The following is a 15,000-nucleotide window of genomic DNA, read 5'->3' as shown; positions in this document are numbered from 1 at the left end:
AACTGATCATTTTCGTAACTTGTAAGACTTTTGATTCCATGGTAATGATGAGATAAAATCCGCTCCTCTCAATCCCATGCCGCAGTCTTACAACATATTATGTAGGCTACACAGAGTCCCACTCTTCCTTTTTTATTACGCTGTCGCGATTTTAGATTTCCTACATAAGACTGAAAGTCTACAGTCGAGTCTAACAGTAAATGATTCACAAGATGCTTCCCACCCCAACAGCAGTTACTAAGCCTGATCTACTCTTCCACGGTGAGTACTGCTTCTTCAATAACCGCTGCTGGGCCATTAACTTGTTACTCCTTAATGTTGTGCTCCTGCTACTCCAACAGTAACCTTGAAAGCCAAATCTGCTACTTATATACTCCATAAGCCGCAATTGGGGATTAAACTACTCCTGTTCAAACTACTCCCATTTCAACAACCTCTACCAAGGCTGGACTGCTCCCCCATAAAACACTCCTAAATTTGAAGATACTTCTCACTAACATGTACTTCTTCCGCAATGGCCCCTGATAATAGTGAAATTACTCCTCCGTAATAAGTGTTCCTACTGGGGCAGCTACCATTGAGGCTAAAACTACCGCCACCCATGGTAGGAGCTCCAATTCTAGAAACTACTTCTCTCTGATCATCTTTGATGTGTGCTCCTACTGCAACAGCCAATGCTAGGGTTGAAATTACTCCTACCTAACAGGTGCTCCTGACCCAACAGCCACTGAGGCGGCAGGAATTACTCCTTAATATGTGTTCCTCCTTCTTCTGCAATTATAGTTGTAATTTACTTCTCTCCTATTCCAACAGCCTCGGTAAAGGCTATAACTACTCCTTATGTTCTCCCACTCCTAAGGCCACAACGGATGATGAGATTACCCCTCAATGTGCACTCCTACCCCAACAGACTTTGCTGGAAATATGCTACTCCTCTGTCACATGCATTTCTATTACGAGTCTCCATGAAAACTGAAGTTAACCTCACTAATATGGGCATCTACTTTACCAGGTGCCACTACTACAACTGCAACGCGTTCCACTACAGTTCTCCAAGCAGTCACACCTCAGTTTTTTCAGAATGGTGGGTCCTCTTACGTTGATTTCACTCAAAAAGTTATAATTGAATTTTTTAAATTAAATCATTTTTGACTGTCTTCCAACACATTCAATTCTCATGTACTTTGATGCCTTGAGTCTGTTTAAGTAATCATTGTTATTCACAGTTAGGTACTCTGAAGCCTTATATTTCACTGAACTCTGTAATGATGCCGTATTGGTTTTAATATATGTTCGGTACATTAAAGGCCGCCACTTGCGCTCAGTTATGCCTGCACAGTTGGCCTACATACCTGCACAGTTGGCCTATGTAGGCAAAGTTGAACCCACTTACGTTCAGTTATACCTGTGCAATTATGCCTGTGCAGGCAAACCTGAATGTTTCTGGGTTCAGTTTTGCCTCCACAGGCCGACTGTGCTGGCATAACTGCCCAGGTATAACTGAACGTTAGTGGCGGCCTTAAGAAATACTGAACTATGCTACAGCAGTGCACCTCACGCGATGCACTGTAGGCATTACTTAAGGTTCTTTGCAGCGGTCCTTCGGTCCCTAGCTGCAACCCCTTTCATTCCTTTTATTGTACCTCCTTTCATATTTTTCTTCCATCTTACTTTCCACCCTCTCCTAACAACTGATTCATAGTGCAACTGTGAGGTTTTCCTCCTGTTACACCTTTCAAACCTTTCACTATCAATTTCCGTTTCAGCGCTGAATGACCTTATTGGTCCCAGTGCTTGGCCTTTGGCCTACTCACGCAGACAGAAAATAGTACAGTGAAAACACTAGTGAAATATCTGAAAAAAAGGTAAACATAAATATGAAAAAAAAATGCTGGAGCTGTAGCCCTATTTGAAAGTGGACCAGACTTTAGACAGATAAATCCTCCGTTCACTACTTCAACATTCTGCCACTGTTTTTAATGATCCACAGAGTCAACTGGTGTCACAGTGACCTTGTAACACACCTAAGTCTTACCATCCCAGACAAAATGAATGAGGAAATAGAGCCACTTGGTTCTAGGAATGGGGTTATTACTTGCAGTCAGTGCGAGTTTGAATTCCACCTGGAAAGGTGAATTTCTTCATTAATTCACTTTATGAATTCTGTTCTCTCTAACAAAAATATTTAAAAAATAGGGGATTTATGACGTCAGTCGGGCCATTAGATTAGTTAGGCTCTGTCCTTCCTAGCTGAATATCATTCGTTGCTGGTACACCTCTTCTATCTGGTCCCAAGCAATTTCTGGCCCCAAGCAATTTCACTTGACTTACTAAGCCCATTCAAGGAAGTTTATGAGATTTTCTGATTATTCTGTTTTCCTTATAGATCCTAGATGTGGACTTTACTGGTACAGACACAATGACATTTGCTATTGGCCAACAAGTAAATTTTTGGCCAGCTGGAGTTACGCAAAGAGTACCTGCATCTCATGGTCTTCTAACTTAGCTCAGATCACTTCTGCCAATGAATCCTACGCCATTAAGGGTTAGTATAATCATTTCTCTAACAATGAAATGAAGCGTTAAAGTTTAATGGTAATTTGGAAGAGGGATCATACACATAACTGTTTTCATATTACATAAGGTTCAAATTCAACTATGAGAGTCTCTCAACACCGTTTGAGCAACACAAGTTTAGCCATCAGTCTCCAATGCATCGGGCTACTAAGGGTGGGTCCACACTACAGCAAAACGTGTCATTTACATAACAGCAATTTATCTTATATGTATCACATACACAACGAAAACTAGTAAAACAAGCCACTGACATTTTACGGAGAATGATTCTTTGGCCAGGGCTGGGCAATCTGATGAAGCACTGATTTGGACTACCAATATGTCGTTAGACTGTGTTCAGCCTGTTTAAGATATGAGCATGGTAAGTTGTCAACATGTTTATGAAATGCTTTACTGCAAGTTGCCAACGTGCTTATGACATGCTTTACTGCAAGTTGCCAACGTGTTTATGACATGCTTTACTGCAAGTTGCCAACGTGTTTATGACATGCTTTACTGCAGTGTGGATGCACCCCAAGAACAATCAGGATTGATTGTGAATCTTCTGGATTGAGGGCAGTAACGTCAGGCAAAATCAATACCTGTATTTAAAAATAGTGCAATATATATATATATATATATATATATATATATATATATATATATATATATATATATATATTTATTTATTTATTTATTTATTTATATATATCCTATGCATGTGCACTGTACATGATCTCAAAACAAGGTTTTATTTACGACTTCCCATTGCAGACCTTTTAAACCCTGACCGCACCTACTGGATTGGTCTCAAGAAAACTGGTACCATGACAAATTACGCCTGGGACGTAGACAACACAGCCCCAACATATGTAGAGTAAGTAAGAATCAAACCTCTCTCTATCTCTCTCTTCTCTTTATGAAACAATGGCTTAACAGTGATGCTTGAAGGAAGACAAGACATACGAAACGGCTCCAATTCTTTTTAGAGCAATGCTTGATCTTTAAAGCAGTATTTTCATTCAGTCTTGTTACCATTAGCCTACTTTCTGCTTCCACTCATCCACTGGTTCTCGTTATTCCACCTTAATTTCCATCGTGACATAAACTCCTTTTGGCAAGCCTGGACGTAAAGCAGCATAATGAGTTCCTTCTTGCCTCTGCTGCGGAATCCGAGACACTTTGGTACTCAACATTTTCCTTTTGTCCGAACCACCTACATGCAGATGATTCTACTCTTTGTAAATCTTCCGTTGTTTTGCTCTCTCTTCCATTACACACGATAGCTGTATATCTTTGATTATCTAACACCACTCCTACGCCAACCACACATGCACCGTGACAAACACAACTTGGTTCAGAGAGTGCTTTACTTCTGTTTTCAATCTAAGCTTTTTCGGTAAAGATCCAAATGCGTTTCGCCATTCACTTGGACATTCCTTCTTATTATTCTCCTCTGCTTAGTGCATAGCTGGGCCAGCTGCTTCTAAAGAACTTCCTCCAGCTGTTTCTATATTGAATAAGTCGTCTCATAACTGATGTTGGTAGATGTTTTACGAACAGATGCCCTTCCTGACTCCAACATTCCCTGTTTAACTGGGCTCAGGGCCAAGTCAGTATTGCCTTGCACTCCCGCACATTTGTCCACAATCGACTCGCACTCCATTAACCATGATAGTGCCTGTGTGTGTGGCAGGTCCCTACTTTTAGATGGCGAATTTCAATGTCTACTGATATATGTACTGAGCAGTACAAATGTGATGCAAACCTAAAAGTACATATGTGAGTTAAAATAGTTAATATTTTTGCAGGAACTCATCAAAAGCACATATGTGAGGTTAAATGATTAATACTTTTCGCGGGAACAAGTAAGAATATAACCAGTGCGTGCTGCACTATGGCTACTCTGTACTTAATCAGAGAACATTGCCTACACATCAACTCACCCTCTTTCAGATGTACATAACAAAAGTTTCTCTTGCAGCTGGGACACTGGTAGACCACAAGGATATGGCTGTGTGTACATCAGCAAGGAAAGAAAATGGGTTGAAGAAAATTGTACCCTCAACACCTTTAGGTAATTACACATTCCAGTCACACTGAATGAACACTGTGCCATTCCTTGTTCAGCAAAACTTAATGGTCAATTAGAAGTTGAGAATGAAGGTGTTTTTGATGCAGGGAAGCAAAGCAATCCTCAATAAGATAAGGAAATGGACTAACATTGTGTAGATCCTGAAATACACTCAGAAGTTGTAACTGGCATTGCAAGAGTCAAGTGTAGCTTAGCTTTTCAAAATCCAGCCGGCTATTTCGAACGCCGTACGAAGCCAACTATTGCAAAATGCACTACAATAAATAGTCTTTATTTTAGTAGGTACTTCTAACGTACGAAGCCAACTATTGCAAAATGCACTACAATAAATAGTCTTTATTTTAGTAGGTACTTTTAAATGAATGCAGCTCACAATAAAGGAACCAACCTTTTTTTTTATGTCGTGTTTACAAATCTTAAAAAAAAAATTCACTAAACATTACATGATGTAGGCATGAACACCAAAACCATTCACTTGACAGAGCATTACATACTAAATAAAATTCTTTTTGCAAATGAAGAAAATTGGAGCAAAGTTAAGGGAGAAGTAGTGTTTTACATCATTAAATAATCCAGTATAACATTCTTTTTCTGCACTGAGGTAGCGTTGGTTTCCAGAGTTCCTAAATACCTCTAAAAACTAATACATTTTCTTTCTCCTAACAGATACTTCATCTGCAAAAAATCAGCTTCACCTTAAAAACCACACGTAGCTTAAAAACCAGCTGCAACTTGAAAACCAGATTCAATATAAAACCAGCTGCAGCTTAAAAACCAGATTCAGCTTGAAAACCAGATTCAGTATAAAAACCAGCTGCAACCTGAAAACCAGATTCAGTATAAAACCAGTTCAGTTGCAGCTTAAAAACCAGATTCAGCTTAAAACCAGAATCAGCTTAAAAACCAGGCGTCAGCTTAAAACCAACTGCGTCTTAAAAACCAGATTCAGTTTAAACACCAGCTTCAGATTACAAATCTACTGCAGCTTAAAAACCAACTGAAGCTTTAAAAATTTTTTTTAAAAACCAATTGCAGCTTGAACACGACCAGCTTCAACTAAAAATCAGCTGCAGCTTAAACACCAACTTCAGCTTAAACCCGAACTGCAGCTTAAACACCAGCTTCAGCTTAAAAAACAACTGCAGCTTAAAAACCAGGCTTCATACTAAAAACCAACAGCTGTTTAAATACAAACTTCAGCTTAAAAACCAACAGCAGCTTAAACACCAGTTTCAGCTTCAAAACCAACAGTAGCTTGAAAACAACCATCAGCTTGAAAACCAGATTCAGCATGAAACCCAACTGCACCCTTGAAACCAGCTTCAGCTTAAAAATCAGGCTTCAGATTAAAAACCAACAGCAGCTTAAACCCCAACTACATCTTCAAAAAACGGGCTTCAGATTAAAAACCAACAGCAGCTTAAAAAAGGCTTCAGCTTAAAAACTAACTTCAGTTTGAAAGCCAACTGCAGCTCAGAGACCATATTCAGCTTAAAAACTAGCTTCAGTTTAGTACCAATCGCAGCTTAAAAACCAGCCTCAGTTTGAAAACCAGCTTCAGCTTAAACAATTCCTTCTTGATGGTTATCAGATTCATACTTATCCCAAATGATAAAATGTTTCTAAATATGCACTTACTACACTTACTGGTGTTTAGCACCTTATACAGTAGTCTGTAGTTCAAACTGCACTGTAGCTCGAATTTTTATAGCATAAAGAAGAAAAATTAAAGTCACTGAGTTGTAATTAATATAAATAAGCGGAGTTGTTGTAGAAAAGTGTGAGTATTTAATGACCAGCACTAAAATATCTCATTACTGTTGCCAGAAAGATCAAATTTATCAAGATTGCTGTAGACGGTTGTCCTTAAATTTTATCAGTTTTTCCACAGGATGCATTTATATGATGAACAATTGGCCTTCTGTAATTGGAAAGCGTTTGGAAATATATCACTTGCACATCTGATTTACATTTGTTTGCATTTAGCACTTAAAGGACAATAACTTGAAATCCCGCTCTGACGAGATCTGACAGTTTTACATAAATGATCAGGGAGGTCGGAAAAAAAAAAAAAAAAAAAAAATATATATATATATATATATATATATATATATATATATATATATATATATATATATATTATATATTTTGTGTGTATGTGTATGTGTGTGCAGGAGGCTTCTTATGCCTGCACGGGACCTTGCACAAAGGTGTGTTAAGGTGGTGAATGTTTTAGAGTCATGGTGTGGCCCGTGTTGGCATAGGCTAAGTCGTTTAACCAGAAACAATAAAAAAAAAAACTAAAAACGAATGATTTGGGAATGATTAATCACCACACATAACATAAACAAACAAAACTGACTCTGAAAAAAAGTCTGTTTTACTTGAGATCGCGGAAATTTACTTCAGCTAAAGCTGAATCCCAATGATCCTGCATACGTATAATAGAACATCAATTAACACAATCACCTTAGGCACCCATGAAATCTCGATTTAGTACGTTTTCTGTGAAGAGAATTGCCCGTTTTCTTTGAGACAGGACTCGTGGCCCTATGTAAACAATTGTACATTATTAGTATCCTGCCGTCTTTGTGATTCTCTCCCTATATGTATATGTATATATATATATATATATATATATATATATATATATATATATTTACCTCATTATTTAGATGGCTATGGTGCTAGATATATGATGTGGTTCTGGTTCCAAAGTCCACCACGACCTTGTCAAATATTCAATTTGACAGATCAATATACAAACTTATATAGATTAACAGATTTAGCTGTTAACATCAATTGACAGGGCTTTTCTTGTCTTTTCAAGTGTTTTGTCGCTATTTATTGTAAATGATATATTTTATTTACAATCTCGGTAGTTAACTTCCTTATAAAATTTTTACCTGGCATCTTAATGCTAAGATTTTTTAATATTTGTTTTTAAGAAGGGGTATATTATTTAAGTTTTCTACATCGAAAGGTATTGTTTCTCTTGAATATCATTTGGGGGGTGGGCTACAGTATAGTGGGGTGTTACGAAATTTGATGCTGGGAAGGGCGAATGACCAAAATAAGCTACGACCAGACCAGATCTAAACCAGATTTCAAACTACATTGAGCAATTTTAACTGTAAAATATAACGTCACGCTGTTCAGCAACAACAAATTTTTCTACAATAATAAAATAGCACAAATAAAATCAGACTACAAATAATACAGATTTTAACCTAGTTATAGGTTAATTGAAATTTGAATGCGAGAACGTTCAAATCCTAACCGAAGTCATGACTGCAATTTTAAGTTATGATTTCAATGAGACTGTCTGATTAATTTTAATTTCCGGTGGAGTCGCAGGAAGCATAATGCATAAGTCATTACAATCGTACTAGCCCAGTGCCGCTAGTGTCTACCTACGCCCTACTCAACATGTTTGTACTACTGATTATTATTGCTTTGCATACTAGCAGTAAGGTATTTTTTTTTCATAGAAGGTTGCATAAACCAGCAATGGACTGTAATCCGTTTGCCTTGTTGTAGCCAAAAGATCGCACCTTTTGGCAGGAAGAAATCTAATGCCAGGGAGACTCCTTGGAATGTAACAAAGTATACACACGTGTTTTTCAAAACCATAGCAACAAAATGTTTACTATAATTTCAAGATCTATTATAATATATATATATATATATATATATATATATATATATATATATATATATATATATATATATATATATATATATATATATATATACTGTACAGTATATGTACCAGGCTGGACACGACAAGAGAGAGAAAAGATAAGGTTTTAGAATAGAATTTAGGCCAAGCGCTGGGACCGACGAGGTCATTCAGCGCTGAAACGGAAACCGAGAGTAAACGGTTTGAAAGGTGTAACAGGAGGGAAAACTATAAGAGCAGTTGCACTATGAAACAATTGTTGGAAGAGGGTGGAAAGTAAGATGGAAGAAAGAGGATATCAGCGGAGTTACAGTAAAGGGAATGAAAGGGGTTGAAGATAGAGGCCGAAGGGACGCTGCAGAGAACCTTAAGTAATGCCTACAGTGCACCGCATGAGGTGCACTGACGACCCTACCCCCGCCCCCTCGGGAGATAAGATTTTAAGACATTCATTGCAATTTTGATAGCCGCCAGTAATACCAACACATTCCGTCAGTTTGTCAAATGTGCCAAGCGGAACTCTGTTAGTCCAAAATGACCATTTTGAGTGTTTTGCCACTTCTGGATCTTATCATTATTCTTCATTTCACTTTTATATGTCTTCATTATATTGCAATTCTCCTTCATGTTCGTCCATCATAAATTTAAATCTCCCACAACAGATTAATAATAATAATAATAATAATAATAATAATAATAATAATAATAATAATAATAATAATAAATTATTGTTATTATTATTATTATTATTTTTCCGATGTCGAATGCTTTTCTTCCTCTCTCATTTTCTTACTTTTGTCTATTTACTGTCATTATTATAATTGTTTTTTTTTCGGCCTACCTTTATGCTTACTTGACAAATTTATAAAAAAAATTTTATGACTTACAAAGCTAGACATTTTTTTTTTACTCAAGAAGTTTTCTTGTTCGTGCCCGAAAGCTAATGAAAACTTCAAAAAACAGCTTAAAACGACAATGAAATTCCAAAAAACCTAACAAAAACTGATGGTAAAATCTGGACCCTGCTTTGATTTTGATTTATCAACATCAACAACAAAATGTTGCAATGCTGAATGTTACAATTTTCGCTAAATAACATACTTGGCCGCTGTAGACATTTTCAAGTCTCATCAACATTAAGGTTCAGTTCTCGCTACTAAATCAAAAGGATTATCGCCCAAAACGACAAATATCAGCAGCTGTAAAACACAGTTCTTTCTCTTTATTCATCGTCTTTACCATTTCATTTATTCCCGCGCAACTTTTTGCGTCATTTTTTTTTCCTCACACGCCACCCCTAAGATTTTCTTGCTACGTGAAGCATATGAAGCCATTCTTGCTTAAAGAAGCATATGAAGCCATTCTTGCTAAAAGAGGCATATCAAGCCACTCTTGCTAAGAGAAGCACATTACGAAAGCTACTCGAGTCTGGAAACAGATTGTCATTCTACGAACTGACCCGAGACCCACCAGTTGAAGATTATCGTCTTGGGTATGTATTGAAGATCTTCTTTCGAATTGAGTTTTCAAGTGTTGTGTGTGTGTGTGTGTGTATATGTATGTATGTATGTATGTATTATATATATATATATATATATATATATATATACTGTATATATGTATATACATATACTGTATATATGTATGTGTATATATATATATATATATATATATATATATATATATATATATATATATATATATATGCTTTATATAGATATGTATGTGTGTGTTTGTAAGCATGTATGTATATCTGTATAAAAAGAGAATGAAAAACAAGTCTTAACGGTAAGGTGATGTTACATTCCGAAAAAGTGGAAGGTGTCAACTTGTATTCATGTGCGAACCTACGTTGAATAATAATAATAATAATAATAATAATAATAATAATAATAATAATAATAATAATAATAATAATAATAATTGCTTGCGAAATTTAACCTACTTCTAAAATGGGAAAAACATCGGGGCACAAATGAGACTCAGTTTGGAAGAAAGGCAAAAGGTAAACAAGAAGAAGAAGAAGAAGAAGAAGAAGAAGAAGAAGAAGAAGAAGAAGAAGAACACCAGACGACTAAATGTCGAAGGGTAACGAAGAACAGGATCACTTAGGAAAATCTTGGGTATTCTGGCCACAAACTGAAACATCATACTTAATGCTAAGAAAATCACAATCTCGCGATAAACCGATTGTGTGATAAAAAGCCACAATTATATAGTAAACTGTATTACTATATTAAAGACAAATCCTTTCGAAAACTTAGGCGGTGTTCCTCATCAGTGTTTACGTTAAAACATCGAAAGTCTTTGTATTTTACACAGTAATATACTTAACTATATAATTGTGGAAACTGTGGAAAGGGTGATTAAATTTTTCCAAAAGTATGTTGATAAATATACAAAAGGTATTAAAATTCACGCTTTACACAAGTATATAAAAAGGTATTAAAATTCACGCTTTACACAAATATACAAAAAGGTATTCAAATTCACGCTTTACACATAAATATAAAAAGGTATTAAAATTCACGCTTTACACAAACATACAAAAAGATATTAAAATTCACGCTTTACACAAATATATGAAAAGGTATTAAAATTCACGCTTTACACAAATATATAAAAATGTATTCAAATTCACGCTTTACACAAATATATAAAAAGGTATTAAAATTCACGCTTTACACAAATATATAAAAAGGTATTCAAATTCACGCTTTACACAAATATATAAAAAGGTATTCAAATTCACGTTTTACACAAATATATAAAAAGGTATTCAAATTCACGCTTTTAACGAGTATATAAAAAGGTATTAAAATTCACACTTTACAGAAATATATAAAAAGGTACTCAAATTCACGCTTTACACAAATAGCCTATATAAAAAGGTATTAAAATTCACGCTTTACACAAATATACAAAAAGGAATTAAAATTCACGCTTTATACAAATACATAAAAAGGTATTAAAATTCACGCTTTACACAAATACATAAAAAGGTATTAAAATTCACGCTTTACAAAATACATAAAAGGTATTAAAATTCACGCTTTACACAAATACATAAAAAGGTATTAAAATTCACGCTTTACACAAATACATAAAAAGGTATTAAAATTCACGCTTTACACAAATACATAAAAAGGTATTAAAATTCACGCTTTACACAAATACATAAAAAGGTATTAAAATTCACGCTTTACACAAATACACAAAAAAGTATTAAAATTGGGCACCCTTTCCACAGTTCCTAACTTCAAGTACGCTGTTCTAGTTTGTCAACAAATATTATCCCGGATTATCCCGGCTAATCTCTTTTTTTTTTTTATTATTACCCATCCACAATTAACCTTCTGGTGTTTTTTGTTGTTCTGTTTGTTTACCTTTCACTATTCTTCCAAACTGAGTCTTACTTGTGCCCCGACGATGCTGGAATACACATCACGAGAAAGCGCTTGCTACGCATCTTCCTCTAAATATATATATATATATATATATATATATATATATATATATATATATATATATATATATATATAAATACAAACACACACACACACACACACACACACATATATATATATATATATATATATATATATATATATATATATATATATCAAACATGTGGTCCAGTGGCTATAGGATGTTTCCCGTTTCAACTGCCAAGAAAGCTGTGATTCTTTTGAAAGGGCAATTCTGTTAAAATATAGTCCCCCTTGACTTGAACACTGAATTGTGCTTTGAAAGGAACCTCCGTAAAGGTTTACAATGAACTTAGATTAGGTTAGGTTAGGAGAATTCAAATGAACACCATATTCTTGGGAAGCTTGAATTTCAAGTCACTGGCCCCCGTAGGTCTGTTCCATAAACAGAGGATTTATCTTCTGAATAATAATAATAATAATAATAATAATAATAATAATAATAATAATAATAATAATAATAATAATAATAATAATAATAATTGTGATGAAAGTGCATTGCAAGTCATATCTTATCTTCTGAATAATAATAATAATAACAATAATAATAATAATAATAATAATAATAATAATAATAATAATAATAATAATAATAATAATTGTGATGAAAGTACATGGCAAGTCATATCTTATCTTCTAAATAATAATAATAATAATAATAATAATAATAATAATAATAATAATAATAATAATAATAATAATTATTATTATTATTATTATTATTATTGTGGTGAAAGTACATGGCAAGTCATATAGACTCAAAAGAGCCATGCTAATCTAGCATCATTCTTCCTTTAAGTATTCAGCTGCAAACCTTCCCGTACAGTCAACAGATTATACATAAACCCAAGACGGGCCCGAAGGGAAATCAGCCCGACAAGAGAGACAAGTTACAGGGAAAAGGTGATAAACATATAAATAAGAAGGAACAGAAAATAAAACCGACGCCCCTGGAATCCAGGAGACGTTACCAGCAGCAGAAAGCAGGAATGAATTCGCTCCTTCCACAAGCATTCGGAGATCAGGAGATTCCACCACAACTGCACTAAGGAAACTATTATTCCACATTTTAGTTGTAGCCGAGATGGAACTCCCAGCAAACTGGGGAGTATCAAACCTGTTACTGCAAAACGATGCACTGTTTGCAGCAGCTGCCAGCCTAGTGTTGCAAGCAAAAAACATTTCAGTCAGGTAAAGAAGAGTGCAGAGGATTTTACTCTTTGTAGTACATTTTATGCAACAAACTATTATTAAGAGCTGACAAACTAAACTTGAATGCTGACAGAACTCTATCTCCACTAGATAAACGATAGAAGAAATTTCCAACATTGAATCAAATGTCCTCAAGTCTGCTTCAAAATAAGCCATTGTTAGCTATGAAGATTATTGTTAAAGAATCCTGTTTTGGCGTCATCCCAACAGATGGCGTTAACACGCACTTTTATGGCAAACGACAATTAATTATGTGCAAAACCCCTCATAAAATCAAAAGGAACGTTAAATGAATGTCTTCGGACGGTAGATCTAATATATTTCGTGGGTAACATCAATTTTAAATGTGGAATGTACATCAGTCCAAAGTTGTTTTTTAAGTTTTAAAGATAGAAATCTCAACAATAAAAGATGTTTATTTTTGGTTTTATCTCTAAGTATTATATCAGGTATTTACTAAAGCTGCTTTCTTTTATTTACTTATTAACTAATCAACCAACCAATCAGTCAATCTTTCAATCAATCAAATGACACACACACATATATATATAATATACAGTATATGTATATATATATAATATATATATATATATATATATATATATATATATATATATACATATATATATATATATATATATATATATATATATATATATATATGTGTGTGTGTGTGTGTGTGTGTGTGTGTGTGTGTGTGTGTGTGTGTGTGTGTGTGTGTATAAAGAAATAAACAAAATAAGCAATTATTTAAATCTACAAATAAATTTATTTATCTTTTCATTTATTCATTTATTTATTTATCAATAAATTTATCAATTTATTTATTTATCAGCTAATCAATTAATGAACTTATTGATTTTGCAGGGACGCAAGCCACCTCTAACAAAAGGAGAATCACATCTTCCCCAACTATGAAGGACTTTCAGATCAGGATCCCTGTGACCATCACGATTCTCTGGATGGCCACGATAACTCTCCTTCCTGGAAGTTCCAGCGCCTCCCGTCCAGCCACAATCCATCCGCAGCGGATTGTTCCAAGTGTCTCCGCTGATTACCGGTGGCTGAATGCTCCTTCGTCATGTGAGTTAAAACTTAGGGATTTCGTTCTTTCGAAATGAATCAGTTTTCACTTTTAAAAAATGAGGAATGGAATGTAAAATTTAGGTCAAAGGCCAAGGACTGGGGCCCTTGAAGTCATTCAGCGCTGAAAGGGAAGTTGAGATAAAGGAGGTTTGAAAGGTGGAATAGGAGGAAAGCCTCAAAGCAGCTGCACTATGAAACAATTGTTAAGAGAGGGCTGAGGAAAGTAAGATGGGAGACAGAGAATATGAACAGAGGTACAGTAAAAGGAATGAAAGGGGTTGCAGCTGGGGGCCGAAGGGACGCTGCAAAGAACCTTAAGTAACGCCTACAGTGTTTAAAAAAAAAAAAAAAAAAAAAGTGAGGAACCGTTTTTGGGATAAGGGTGGTACTCATGGAAGTGACCTTTATTTTAAAAAATTAATATTCAATATATAAAATGTAATATTTTCTACGAATTCTCTCTATACTTTTATACATTATTTGGCTCCTGAGTGGCTTGTGGTTAATGAACTGAAAATAATATTGGTTAGTCTGAGCAGGTAATAAGTATTTTTATTTTTCATTTTTTTATAACGCTAGTCACAGCAATACTAAAATCATTATATACAAATATATATATATATACATATATATATATATATATATATATATATATATATATATATATATATATATATATATATATATAATTTGTGTTTATGTGTATACGTATGTCTATGTGTGTGTATATATATATATATATATATATATATATATATATATATATATATATATATATATATATAATTTGTGTTTACGATGTGTATACGTATGTCTATGTGTGTGTGTGTATACATATATATATATATGTAAAAATTTTGCATCCTACCCACTTGTGTTTT

At 34.4% G+C, this 15,000-nt stretch overlaps 1 protein-coding gene and 1 long non-coding RNA gene across 2 annotated transcripts in view; one reads left to right on the top strand and one right to left on the bottom strand.

Moving 5' to 3' along the window:
- Window positions 1–4,522, top strand: part of LOC136850945 (uncharacterized) — a 16,846-nt gene extending 12,324 nt beyond the window's left edge. Inside the window, exons 3-6 of the mRNA XM_067124926.1 lie at window positions 1,013–1,084; window positions 2,387–2,545; window positions 3,331–3,433; window positions 4,513–4,522. Of these exons, the coding sequence (XP_066981027.1) occupies window positions 1,013–1,084; window positions 2,387–2,545; window positions 3,331–3,433; window positions 4,513–4,522 (344 nt within the window). The remainder of the gene's footprint in view (window positions 1–1,012; window positions 1,085–2,386; window positions 2,546–3,330; window positions 3,434–4,512) is intronic.
- The window catches only part of LOC136851473 (uncharacterized), a 544,852-nt gene that overhangs the window by 151,786 nt on the left and 378,066 nt on the right, over window positions 1–15,000 (bottom strand). The window lies entirely within an intron of this gene.

This window comes from Macrobrachium rosenbergii, chromosome 23 (genome assembly GCF_040412425.1).
Source record: "Macrobrachium rosenbergii isolate ZJJX-2024 chromosome 23, ASM4041242v1, whole genome shotgun sequence".
Lineage (NCBI taxonomy): Eukaryota > Metazoa > Arthropoda > Malacostraca > Decapoda > Palaemonidae > Macrobrachium > Macrobrachium rosenbergii.
Note: the sequence above shows the minus strand (reverse complement) of the source record. Positions and strands in the feature narration are given on the sequence as shown.